Raw genomic sequence first — 13623 nt, forward strand, 5'->3', positions numbered from 1 at the left:
CCCAGAGGCCTTCTGGCCTGTATCAGAAATGGCATGGCCATCAGGACAAGGGAAGCCAGCATTGGTGAGACTACACCTCAAATATGTGTTTAGTTTTGCACACCTCACTACAAGAAGGACAGTGAGGTCCTGGAGTGTGTCCAGAGAAGAGCAACAAAGTTGGTAAAGGGCCTGGAGAACAAGAGTTATGAGAGGCAGCTGAGGGAACTGCAGTTGTTTAGCGTTGAGAAGAGGAGGCTGAGGGGAAACCTTATTGTTGTCTACAACTACCTGAAAGGAGGTTGTAGCAAGCTAGGAGTTGGTCTCTTTACACAAGTGACAGGTGATAGGATGAGAGGAAACAGCCTCAAGCTGTGCCAGGGGAGGTTCAGATTGGACGTTAGGTGGGAGATGGTTCAACGCTATCATTAACTCAGTCATAAAGAATGCCAAGTGACCATACTTGGGAATTTTGCAGTGGGCTTTTTGACAATTGGGCTGCAGATTCATAGGCAACTGAGCCTATCATTTCTCTGCTGAGAGGGTTGCATCTCTCAAGCCTCTCAGGAGCATGCATTTCTCCCTTCTCCTTGCTCACCAGACCAGTCACTGAGCCACATTACCTTACTAACACAATAGAAACCATCCAGCTCTTCGGCCAAGTAACTTGTGGTCTGAGCAAGTTAAAGTGTATGGAGAAGTCTGACAAGCACTGAGGCCACAACATGGGTTAATACCAGGAGTGCCTAGACACAAAGAAGAAGGAGGGGAAGGGCAGAAGAGAGCTGTGAGGGATTTCCCCCTTTTGGTGGTGGATCATCCTAATTTAGCTTACCATCTCATGGGAAACTGCAGTCTTGGCAGCTTTGAGAAATACCATTATAATTCCTGTAAGGAAAAAACAAATGTTATCCTGTCGCTGATTGTACATGCTGATAACCAGCCGATCATCTGGCACAGTTTTCCATTGAAAAATACAAAAAAGATCTGAATGCATCCCCGATCTAAACATTCCTATAATATTGACTACACTACTATGCAGCAAATTGATATTGGCGACATTAAAGTAACTCTAGCCACTTGGAGTAGATTGTTGAGGTGATCATCATCAAATAAAGACTCAAGTATTACCAGCTACAGTGTCCAACAGAACAAATTACACCCATTAAAATAATTTAACCCGATGATTCAAGTATTGCAGACAACAGAATTTCACTAGAACCTGAGTTTCCTGGCAAGGAAACTTATAACAAGAAAATTTCAAATCGGACTATAATCTTAGGAAACAAGATGCACAATGCAATGCTTCAACTTTGTTAAATGCAAACCACCTGCAGTTTTACATGAACATCTGTGTATATGTGCTTCATGCAGCTAGGAAGTAAAAGAAGTATAAAAATTGTTTACTGTGTGGCTAAACAAGCATAGTGAGCAAAGCTCCACATCATGGTGGGCATGAAACATCAAGAATTTCATTAAGCTGCAGACCAAGATAATTTCAAAACTCCTTAGGAAGGCTTGAAAGTCTCTCCCAACCTCAAAGTCCATCTCATCGGGAAGACTGGCAACAGAAACCATGAAATGGGTATCTCAAGGCAAGGCAGCAGCCAGCTGGAACTTCGCCAGACACAAACATTGCAGTCTTTTCCCTCCCTGTTTTGTTATACAGAATAAGGTAATTACTTTGATATTCATAGAATAACCAGGTTGGAAGAGACCCACCAGATCATCGAGTCCAACCATTCCTGTCAAACACTAAGCCATGCCCCTTAGCACCTCGTCCACCATCCACCCGTGCCTTAAACACCTTCAGGGAAGGTGAATCAACCACCTCCCTGGGCAGCCTGTTCCAGTGCCCAATGACCCTGTCTGTGAAAAATTTTTTCCTAATGTCCAGTCTAAACCTCCCCTGGCGGAGCTTGAGGCCATTCCCTCTTGTCCTGTCCCCTGTCACTTGGGAGAAGAGGCCAGCACCCTCCTCTCTACAACCTCCTTTCAGGTAGTTGTAGAGAGCAATGAGGTCTCCCCTCAGCCTCCTCTTCTCCAGGCTAAACAACCCCAGCTCTCTCAGCCGTTCCTGGTAAGGCCTGTTCTCCAGCCCCTTCACCAGCTTTGTTGCTCTTCTCTGGACTCGCTCCAGAGCCTCAACATCCTTCTTGTGGTGAGGGGCCAAACAAGAACAGGAAGTGGGCAAATAGCTTATATTAACAAATCTTATAATTGTGACAAGGCACCAGCGTTTATGCATTGATACGGCCTATACAGAGGGTGGCAAAAGCCAGTTCACCTTTCAGGAAATGCAAGTGTTACTGGAATGGCGGAAGCATCCAACTTTGGAGAGAAGTGAAAGTATGAAATAGCATTGTTGTTATTCCTCTTCTTAGTGTTCTGCCCAACTTGTCAATCCAGCTCCACAGCCACTGTGCCCTAGTTAATACCAGCAAGGCAAGAACCCAAACAACGTTATTTTGTAAAATACCAAGGATTGAAACAACAATCCTACATTTTCAGGTACACAACTCCCATGGTCACAGAGGACTGACAAGCAGACAAACAGCACATTACAAGGACATGCTGCATAGCAAAACCTTAATTCTGTGAACACTGAGCCATAATAGGAAAGAAGATGCATTTCTAAAATGCATCTGCCCTGGCAGGAATTAAGCACCAACACTGCTTAAGCCTATGGGCAAAATCAAACTGATGTGATGAAGCACAAAAGTTGCTGCAAACAACTGAGTGTAGTGAATAAATATATTTATTTTTATATATATACACATACATATACCCCTATTGTTCTTCCTATTGTGAAAAATCAGCCTAATTTCTCACCAAATAATTGACAAAAACTATATTCGGTCTTTCAGTGTTAACTGAAGTGCTAACACCATCATAGACTACGGAATAAGTAACAGGGAGTTAAATTCAGAGTAAACACAGAGCAATTTAGTCACAGCCCTATGCTCTGTCTGTTCAGTCATGCCAGTCAGCATGACTAAACATCCAAATGCTCCTGACAAATTGCTCACAAGTAGTCCCTAATTGCTATCAACAGCATTTGAAAAAACATTTCACATAAAATTGCTGTCTTGACATAATTTTCTGCAGGTAACAAACATAGAAAGGAGTCAAATTCTAGGCATAAATCAACTACCCTGAATCACCAACTACCCTGATTTGACAACTCTAAGAAATATTTGAATTTGCCAACTCTTCTTTATGCAGTAATTGAATTTTAGCGTTTCAACTGTAATCTGGATCAGCTCAGTCTCCAAAAAAATCATGTAAGATTGCTTTTGGATGTAATGTCACGCTCCACGCTCACATTCAGGAACACAGAAAAAGCCTAAAACCAATCCTACTGAGAAAAAAAGCTTACTATGGCTTAGACAACATGCCTTAAGCTTCCCTGATCCTGATGGCCACACCATTCCCGATACAGGCCAGGAGGCTGCTGGCCACCTTGGCCACCCGGGCACACTGCTGCTCCCGTTCAGCTGGCTGTCAGGCAACACACCCAGGTCCTTCTCTGCCAGGCAGCTTTCCAGCCACTCTTCCCCAAGCCTGTAGCACCGCACCAGGTTGTTGTGTCCCAAGTGCAGAAAATAACAAATATCTTAATTTTACTAGCAACCTGGAAAAAAAAAATTAAAAATTGGACCAAATTAAGTTGAATTTAAATTCTTCCCGAGTCTTCAGATTTTCCAGTGTGGGGGAAAAAAATGGTGTGGCAGGCACAAAAGCAAGGCAGAAAACTACTCGTCTCCACAGCCTGTGTCAGAGCACTGCCTGTACTTGTCTACTGACTATTTTTGTGCCTGCATGTGTATTTCTGCTTGATTAGAGAGGCTGTGAAATCTGAGAGGCCTTGGATTGCTTCAGTTTCCCTTCATGGTACGGTGCAATACACTGCACCCACTGCTAGTCCCCGTCCGGATTCCAGATGTGGGGCCATCTGCTTTCAAGGAGTACGGCCTTGAGATAAGAATTCCTCTCTTGTTTAGAGCAATATGCAAGAACTCGGAAACACATTTATATTAAAATCTCATCTCTCTAAATCAATAGCAGGATTCTGACTTAGCTGTTTTAGGTCAGTTGGAGATCGCAGGCCTCCTGCTTTTGAGCAGTCTTCACTTCTTTAGCCAGTTCATGCTTCTGCATCAAGTGTCTATCTTTTAAAATGTCAGTTAATAACTGATATACTTGCTTATTTGGCAGCCGAAACTGTCAAGACACTTGCAGGTTATGCTTTTGTTACAGGAAACCAGCAAGACACTTTATATATTTTGTTAACCTAAATTCTAAATCATTTCCCTACAGTAAATGCCACAGTGACCATTAACTAGGATTCTTTAGGTAAAACCTAATTTCAGGTAAATTTTTAGGCAAAATCTTTAGGTAAACCTATTATATCTTTATATATCTATATATAATCTTTAGGTAAACCTATTTAAACCTATTTTACAGTGGTATAGTGCCATGAATGCAACATATGAAATGTGTGCATTCACCCTCCACATTAAGTTTACAACAGTAAAGAAAACAGCAATTTGTGAGGTATTATTCCATGTCAGAGTTTACTTCCTTATTTACTGAATCATCTTCAACTGAACTCCAGTGCTAAATCGGTCAGATTCTACTGTATGATATGTGAAAGGTAATATTAAAAACATCTCTTGCTAAAAATAAACTTATTACTCTAGCAGTAAAAGATCAAAAGCATCTATTTAATTAAAAATTATTAAATTGAGAGTACATATGAAACAAACTCTGCATTGTGCTTTTAATTAAATATATTACCCTGTAAATTAAAACTGAAGGCTTAAAAATAGTAATCACAGTAAAAAGAATTATTGGAGAAAAGTATCTTTGTGTAACTTTGAAATTTCTGAGTAAATTTATGATTAAACACAGGAAGGTCTACTGGAAAGAAATGAAAAAAGGCAAAAGGGATCCAGGCCAAAAAGTTGCTAAGTAGATGCGTTATTTTTGTAAGAGGATAAAAAGGCTCCATTTCAAATTAAGAGATCTCACCAGCACGCTGCCACAGAGCAGGCAAAGGGCTGTTTAAGAAATTGCTCTTAGTAAGGGAAAAGTAGGGAATACCTTTGCAGCAACGTTGGTAGTTTTGTTCCTAACCCTGCCCTCCTGCAGAAAGCTGCTTCCTCACAACAGCAGAAGACAAGGAAACAAAGCAACAACAAAAGAATGCTCCCCTTGTTGTAAGCTTTCCTTTATTTAAAGACAACAGCAAATTCTTTTTGTTAGCTAAATTCAGTGTTGGAGATCAGTACAATAGTTGTTTAGAAGGGTTTGGAATCAAGGTTTGTGTCCCTGTTACTGTAACCAGGTTGTCCAGCAAAGACACAACAAAGGAGGCACTAAATACCTGGTGGCTGGATTTCTCTGGGTTCTCCTTATGTGATCGTCCAGAGGAGTCAGGCAAGTGGCGATGTTGAGACAGGCAAGTCTTTTGCCACACCACTTCTTGATAGGTTGATTTTAGTAGTTAGTGCCTGTGTTCTTTCATCTCTACCAGCAGAGAACACTTGCATGTGTTGGAAAAGAACTGGGCTGACTGCATTAAAAGTCAACCATTAGCATAACTCCAAAAAACATAATAATATGCAGTGAAATCCAATCACATCTGACCATTTTAATAGTGTTTCAATGAAAATTCATTTGTAAAACAGAAAAAGAAATAAATCCATACTCAACATCATTTGAAAACGCAATGGGCTTTCTGGAAGCTTGATGGCTAGATTTCCTTCTCTACCAATTATGACATTTATTGTCGTTTCTGAGAAGGACTCTTGTTAAGGTATTCCCATTACCTGTGACGGGGTAGCCATAGAGGAAGTGTAGAACAGACTAGGACTCAAACAAAACTAGGGCTTGAAACTCCCCCTTGCAACTCTCAGCACAGAAATAGTATCAAAACCAAAATAATCATCCCTGTGACTCTCTCAAGTCATACTAAAAACATTTCAACTCAAACACAGTACATAATAATATCTTTAATAAAAAGATTGCTTTGTAAAAGAGCAAACACTGCTCTGAAGGTTTTAACCTTTTGCATGCCAAGAGTCAGCATTAGTCTAGAGATCATAAATCCATTTGTAAATTGGCAACTTTCTGATTTTTCTGGCATTTGTTCCCCAAAACTCTCACCACATGTAGTGGAGAGCAGATGACATCATTTATGCTCAATAATTTTACATGAGCACCATTTTCAGCCTTCACTTTTGACAAACAGAGATAAATAATAATCAATATTCATGTACCCTTTATTTGCTTTCAGTGTAACATTCCATGCTAATTGCAGATGTAATATTCATGAGTGTAGGTGTAAGAATTAACAACTCTGGATTGCTGTTCTTCTCCTTTGTTTTTACATGTGAATATTTTGGCTTACAAAATTAACAGCAAACAGTAAATAATCCTCCCATACTTTGTACAAACTACATGATTTTGATATACAAGGATTCTGTTTTTATTACAGTGACAATATACAACCAGGTCTATTTACAATGCAAAAAGTATATAAACCACATTTAAAACATTCTGCTACTGGCAGCCACTATTGTTTAGGAGGTAGCTTTAATTAACAAAATGAACTGAAGCCACATTTCCCATCATGTGTTCTATCAAATAATTTACAATACAAAGATAAAAATTCATTGTATGAACAGTATATACAGTTTAATTTTTAAAACAGTAATCTAGATTTAAATCTTAACAAGAATGTCTCCGAGTAACTGGGATGGCAGTGGATTTGCTCTTGATTTAGCATATTGTTCAAGAAGCATACATAATTACTTAATCATGCATTCATAACTTTATTTTTTCATACTAAATAGATAAAATGGATCACTGATTGTACTTAAATCATTTCGGTCTCAGGACCTGGATGCTTTAAAAATACTACACTGATTTACATGAAAATCAGTGCCTTTGCACAGTGTACTTCACTCTCAGTAAAATAATTTGTAAAAATCCTTTTATTGCAAAGTTTGCTTTCTGTTTTCCTTCTATTTGCTAAATCTCAGTCTATTCATAGATATTATTGAGGTGCTGTAACATCCAACAGGCTGCAGAGTATTAGCCAGTCTTTCTACAAAGACAGGAGCTGTTCACATCGACAGCACTGCTAACAACACCCAGATGCATCAATATTCCTTCTGACAGTGGGACCCAACTGCATAACAACGAAGAAAGCTGCTGTGGTTCACCTGAAGTAATGTGTCACCTCTAGAAAAATGTGTTCAACCCTATTATTCCTGACAGCTCTTAATACACTTATTTCATAGTCTACAGATACTGTGGATTACAAGAGTTTTATTGTAACAAAGCCTTTTTTAAAATTGAATGCTGGCTTAAAATACAAAACAAACATGGTATTCCTATATTGCTGTCACAGTTACGTATGGGAGAACTAATCCCTTTTTTGGCCCTGCAGTAAAATTCATCCTGAGATTCAGTGTTGAATACACTATACAAAGCTAACAAGAGTTTCTTTTGCTTAATTATAGAAAAGTCACATTTAAAAATAATTTCTTTATTATTGAACAGTTGTCCTTTATGTTGTGCTTTGGCAGAAAAAAATTAATCAACAGAACTTACCTCGCCAACAGCGGAAGCAAAGTACAACTGGAGTACAACATGGAAACACACCATTAGCATGTAAAAAAAACTGTATAAACGAAACCACTATTGCGTGGAAAGAATAAAAATATTGGGTAACAAAATTGGTTTACCAATTATTTACAGTCAGGGCGATGGATTTATTTCTTTAGTTATTTTCACATGTATGGCTCAAGAAGTTACTGCCCACTTCCCTTCTTTACAAATGACATTAAACGACAACTACAAAAGTGCTTCCTGCTCAAAATGTCAAAACAGGCAAAGGTCTATGAAGCATTATACCTCTATTAGAACAGCTGATGGCTAAAAGCCCTTCAGTCTTTAATTCTTGGTATATTGTAGGCATAACGAACCAAAGGGAATCCTCGGCTTTGGTAGAAACACGCACGGCCACAGGCCTGCACTTGGTCTGAGCTGTCCGACACAAAAGAATCATCCTCATCCGCGTAGTCAGAATGGGCTGACTGGGTGCCGCAGTCCGACCAGTAGCCATCCGGCCTTTGGCAAGGCACCACTGCCAGCGCGGGGCAGCTGTGTGATTTTATTAAATGTTTACAGGGCATGGGCTTGGATAAAAGCAGTGATTCGCAACATTCACACACCGTGATGTTACCCTGCAAATGCGTGTAGACGCCACAGTCGTAGTAAAAGTCCTGCGTCACACAGCCCCCTTGCGTGTTGACGGCAATTGCTACCGCTCCGTTCTTTCTTGTCAAGTGGCGCCTGAGCAGCTTCCAGTCTTCCTTGAACTTTGGGTTGAAGAACACATACAGAACTGGATTCAGGCAAGCCGGTAATGGGAAAAATATCAAAGTAACAGACTTCATGATTTCAGGGCTGATAGAAATCGCGGTGATCAATGGCGCAAACGAGAAAAATGCAACGGGGCAGAAGAAGATGCAGTTTGTGAAGATTAGCCAAGCGACATGCTTAATCATGCTGGACTGCGAGTTTTCAGAGAGGTCCTCTTTTTCCAAGTTGCAGTACAGTTTAGTGTAGATAACAGCCATTAGCAAAAATGCTAATGAATTCAGGAGCACTAAAGTTACTGTGAAGCCTAATGAAGGTGTTTCTCCAGTGGGGAAGGGCAAGCAAAGGGGTGATGCAGAGTACTCCGCTTTATAAAAAAGTGGCAGGCATCCTGCTACCACAGCACACAGGAAAGCAAAAACTGCTGCAATCTGGAATTGTTTTTGGCGATTGCTTTTCCCCTTTTTAATGATCTCCTTTGCAGAGAAGCTCCGTTCAACAGCTGCCAACATCAGGAAAAAAATGGCACTTTCTGACGAAAAGACTGCAAGAAACCCAGCAACTCTGCAACCACTGCCAGTCTCCCACCATATGCCAAATTCAGCAAATCTTCCCCAAGAGACAGCATCCAAGAAAGTTAAAATACCAGTATAGACTCCCATAAATAAGTTAGAGACAGAAATGAGGCCTATAAACAGTTTGGGAGATGGCAGTGGAGTACAGGATGCAAATATTGTTAATATGACCAGCAGGTTGAAGAACAAAGCAACCAAAAAAATAAACCAGACAGTAAGTCGAATCATCCAGCTGCCCAATAAATATTCACAAGGCTTAAAAGCACCTAGAAGAAAAAAAAAAACAAAAAACAGAAGGACAACCAGTTTAGGGAAAACACTGGCTCTTAACAAGCAAGATTTTCAAAAGGCATTACAAAAGCACTCCTCATTAATTCACTAATAGAGTACACAGCTGGACTGCTAAATAGGTCATTTGAAAGTAAACTATTCTGCTGAAGGTATTTACTAATTAATTATGCCTGAATTAATAATTACTGCGATGAATTGTCACTTGAGAATATGCTGTATAAACAAGGTAGCTAAATAAACTCGATTACTTTTTAGCCATTCAAAATAGCTTTTATTAGTGCCAAATAAATAATTTTTAAAATTTTCTTTACATTTTATACTTCATTTTAAAAGCTGGTAAAAAAAAAAAAAAAGCAAATGTTCACAGCCAACTTACAAGGGGAAAGGATTTTTTTAGAAGTAACATGTTCTCACAAAAACTGATTCACAAACATGCTTTCCAGAGTAACTTTTGGTCACCACAGAACATTTGTAGAAGAGCCAACAAATTCAATTTATCAGTTTTAATAGGGACAGGAATTCACAGCAAGTTCTATCCCCCATTCTCGTCACTGAAAGGCACTGTGAGCTTGGAAAGTCATATAGGGAAAACGATTTTTTTGTTCTCCTTTTGCCACTTAAAACAGCTTAAATAATAAAGAGAGTCCAACAAGCAAAATAATATGAGGCAAGACAAGGAAAAAAGGTCACTACTTCTGCTTACCCTTCTAATCCTTCTAATTGCTATTTATTCCATGGGGAAATCCTACTGATTTTAAGTAACAATTAGAGGAGTTTAACCTCTCCTACATCCCCATTAAGCACTGCTAATTGTCCGAAGCACAATAGCTGGGGATCTCTCTCTGCAGTCAGGAACTCGGGGAGCTGAAGGCAGAGCAGAAAAATGCCAGACTGTGCTACAACCTCGGGCTGGAGCTTCTGAGCTGCACAGCTCCTGCCTTCGCTTTAGGTGGGTGAAAGGTAAGCACGGCCCATCCCTCACGCGGGCTGGAGCAACTGCAGAGAATGACTAAATGTCAGGGCAACAATCTCCCAAGGCCTAAAGCAACTTTCAGTAGTTACTGAACTGACAAGTCAAAGAATCATCCTTTTGTTTGTTTAAATGAGCAAGCTTCATTTCTGGGCATGAAACAGTGGTGCTAACTGGGTTATCAGACCTGTTAAATCATCAGTAAAATCACTTTTTTTGCAGCTATTCCTGAGTAAGACATCCTCACCAGAATAATTATTTGTACAGTACATTGACATCACACAACAATACCTGTTAAGCTGAATCTGTTTAAAAATAAAAATACCTTCCTACTTATGGAATTAAAAAATGTTGATGCTGTGCTTCCAAAATCAAATTGAAGTCTGTTTTCTAGTGCCTGCACAGTAAGGTATCTTTATAGAATCAAAACCCACCACACTTTGCTGTCTTTCTCCCAAGATCTAAATATCCTTAGAGTTAAAAGTTACCCTCCTCACTCCCTAATATTCCAGCCCACTGGAGGAAAAGCCATGCTTGGAAGGATGAGTTTCAAAGCTTTCAGTGCTATGCTACTTGAGTACCACTGTTCAGCAAGCTATTCTTGCCATCAGGCAAAGCGGAAAGTGGATTTACAAGATGAGCGATGATTCACAACTTACACAGTGGGTGGAGTGTCCTACTTATGGCCAGACGACAGCATGGCACAGAAAACAAGTTGTTAGTATGGGAGGGACTGGTGAAAAGTAAGGCAAATTGTGAACTTGTAAAACAAGCTCCTCATTCCTTTTAGAGCTACAGCTTCTCTGGCATGGGCAAAAAGAGAGAGCTAAATGCTTTAACCATTTAACGCATGTAACACCATCTGAATTTTCATTCTGTGAACAGGAGATCAAAACCAAATAAGTAACATTGGTCAAATTAATTCTCAGATCACATACAGTTCCATTAATAATATAATTGACTTTCTGGCCACAACTGTTTTTGGCTGTGATCAAGAAATCCTTGTGATATTCTGTATACTAAAGCCGGAGCTAGCCCAAAGGATGGAGAGCGAACAGATTTCCACAATGGATGTAAAATAGCAGTTTAGGAGAAGAGAATGAAACAAGAATTGAAAAACCTCTGCTCATCCATACATAACTTCAAGGGGAAGCACACTGTTCCCCACATCTATATGTAGCCCTGTTTACGAAACAGCAGGGTACAAGACGTATAGAAAGAATCCTCTGGACAGCCCGTGGCAAAGGTAAAGTAGTCGGAGGCATCACAGCAAGTGCTTTAGGAGCTAAGTGGAATCGTGTGTGGAAATTCGCAGTTCAAGGAAGAGAAGCAGGACAGCAAGGAAGCTGCCTATAATAAAAATATTTGTTTGCAAGACCAAAGACTTTCAACACTCCTGGACTGTTCAAGTCTGAATTGGAGTAGCTCTGGTATACCAATAAGACTTACTCATTGCACTAATATTTGAAGTAGTTTAAGGTGTTACTGCCTGCTCCAGCTACTTGTAACAGCCCTCTGCTGTCAATTAATGCTGCTATAGCAGGGCTAGGGAAGAGATCACGTGAGCATTCCTCATCCTCTCTCCCACAAAGACATCAGGATTTGTTAAAACGATCAATGACAGCAGTGTGAGTTAAGCTTTCAAAGCACAGGCTGACTTCTCACTGAAACAGATGAGCATCCATACAGTCTGCTCCGCAGACATCTCTTTGGCAAAAGTAACACAGAATTAGGGGGCAGTGCATGAAACACAGCAAGTGCCAAATAAACCTATTAGTCTTCTATATTCTGCTTATGGCAACAAACTTCAGGTTTTATTCCTAGCATGGTTCTCCAATATACTGCTATGTGTCTAAAGCTGAGCCAAATCTTTGTGATTGCTCATCCAAAACAACATTGACATCAAATGAAGTTTCACCCAAGCATTGTAGAATTTAATCTTCTGTGTATAGAATGACTACGAGGAATGAAACATGTAATTCTGCAGACAGCTGTTTGCATAACACCATGACTCAAGTTCACAATGTGGCTAAAGCACATTATAAGATTTACCTGTTGCTGGTGTACAGTGAATAATAGTCTGTCCCAATTCCTCATTTTCCTCATTTCTTAGAACATCTGCCTCAGCTGTATCCAAGTGAAAATTAAAAACAGGTTAGTTGTAGGAAGAGAAAAAGTGAAATGCAGTGAAGCTGCCTAGGATGGAAGTAGTTCTTTGAAAGATCAAAGACCTAACTCTTCACCAACATTCAAGTCTTTAATAAGTAAAGCTGTTCTGGTTTGCCATGTAAGGTCAAACACTCAGTGCGGAAATAGCTGCAGCCGTTTGAGTTACTACTGCCCAGCCCAGCCACTCACAATGCTTTATAACAAAGCAGCAATATCTTTCATCACCAGAGAAAGATCTATGGGCCTTGAAGTAGACAGTGGAAGGACAAGCCCTTTCTATACAGGAAGGTCAAAATACTGAGAGCCATAAAACACTTTTATTCTGGCAGAAAACAACAGAAACAATACTGATAGTTTAGAATTTTTAGAAAATTGATTATTGTTTTTTTCTTAAACAAGAAAATCATACACATTCAGAAAGAACATAGCACTGCCTGTTTGTAGACAGCTGCTAAGCACTTTCAGAGACAGCTTTTGTATCCCTATAAAGATTTACATTTTCTAAATTTCCTTATTCAAAGACAACCATAGACATATTTGGTCTAGTCTGGCTCAAACTAATACTGCTGGGTTAGTACAATGAAACACTTACCTTTCTCACGATCCATCAAGGCACTTTGATCTTGGTGACTGGAATCTTCAGCATTAGAATTTAAATAAGAATCACAACCCCAAAATGCACAGCACTGGTAAGCATATGGTACAGAGAGTGACCTGAAACACAGGCGGAACAAGAAAGAGAGCGTTACCCTTTGTAACCTGAGTTAAATATTTTTAGTAGATAGTAATCTTAAGTGGCACACTTCAGTACTGAAACTGAAGCCTCTTTTTTCCACAGTCGTTAATAAAAATCTATTTCAAATTGGATCAGTTGTAACTATTTGTGATGAACTTTTGCACTGAGATAAAGGATAGGTGGTGCATCCACGTCTTGTCAGCTGCACGGAGTACAAAGACACTTCTGTGACATTTAGCTTTCTTTACTACTCTTTCTACTCCATATACAAAAACTAATTTTGATTGGTGTTTGTGGCATTGCTGTACAAATGAAACTGAAAACTAATTAAGTTAATTAAAGAGTAAGCGTTTTGTAAGAAAATTAATTCCCAGGTGACCATGATGTAAAGCAGATAGATCTTTCCTTCTCTTACTTCATTTTGTGGCCCCCAAATAAGATTTTGGTTTTAACATTTTTTGTGTGTTTCACGGGAATGGTACCTACTATTAATCCTGGTAGAGAAGTAG

The 13623-nt window shown here is 39.6% G+C and overlaps 1 protein-coding gene across 1 annotated transcript in view; it reads right to left on the reverse strand.

Annotated features, from left to right (window-relative positions):
* Positions 1-6137: 6137 nt before the first annotated feature.
* The window catches only part of LGR4 (leucine rich repeat containing G protein-coupled receptor 4), a 78502-nt gene continuing 71016 nt past the window's right edge, over positions 6138-13623 (reverse strand). The window contains exons 16-18 of the mRNA XM_069857466.1: positions 12971-13092; positions 12262-12336; positions 6138-9214 (exon numbers count right to left, since the gene is read on the reverse strand). Of these exons, the coding sequence (XP_069713567.1) occupies positions 7938-9214; positions 12262-12336; positions 12971-13092 (1474 nt within the window). The 3' untranslated portion in view covers positions 6138-7937. The remainder of the gene's footprint in view (positions 9215-12261; positions 12337-12970; positions 13093-13623) is intronic.

The sequence above is a fragment of the Phaenicophaeus curvirostris genome, chromosome 5, assembly GCF_032191515.1.
Source record: "Phaenicophaeus curvirostris isolate KB17595 chromosome 5, BPBGC_Pcur_1.0, whole genome shotgun sequence".
In the NCBI taxonomy this organism is placed as follows: Eukaryota; Metazoa; Chordata; class Aves; order Cuculiformes; family Cuculidae; genus Phaenicophaeus; species Phaenicophaeus curvirostris.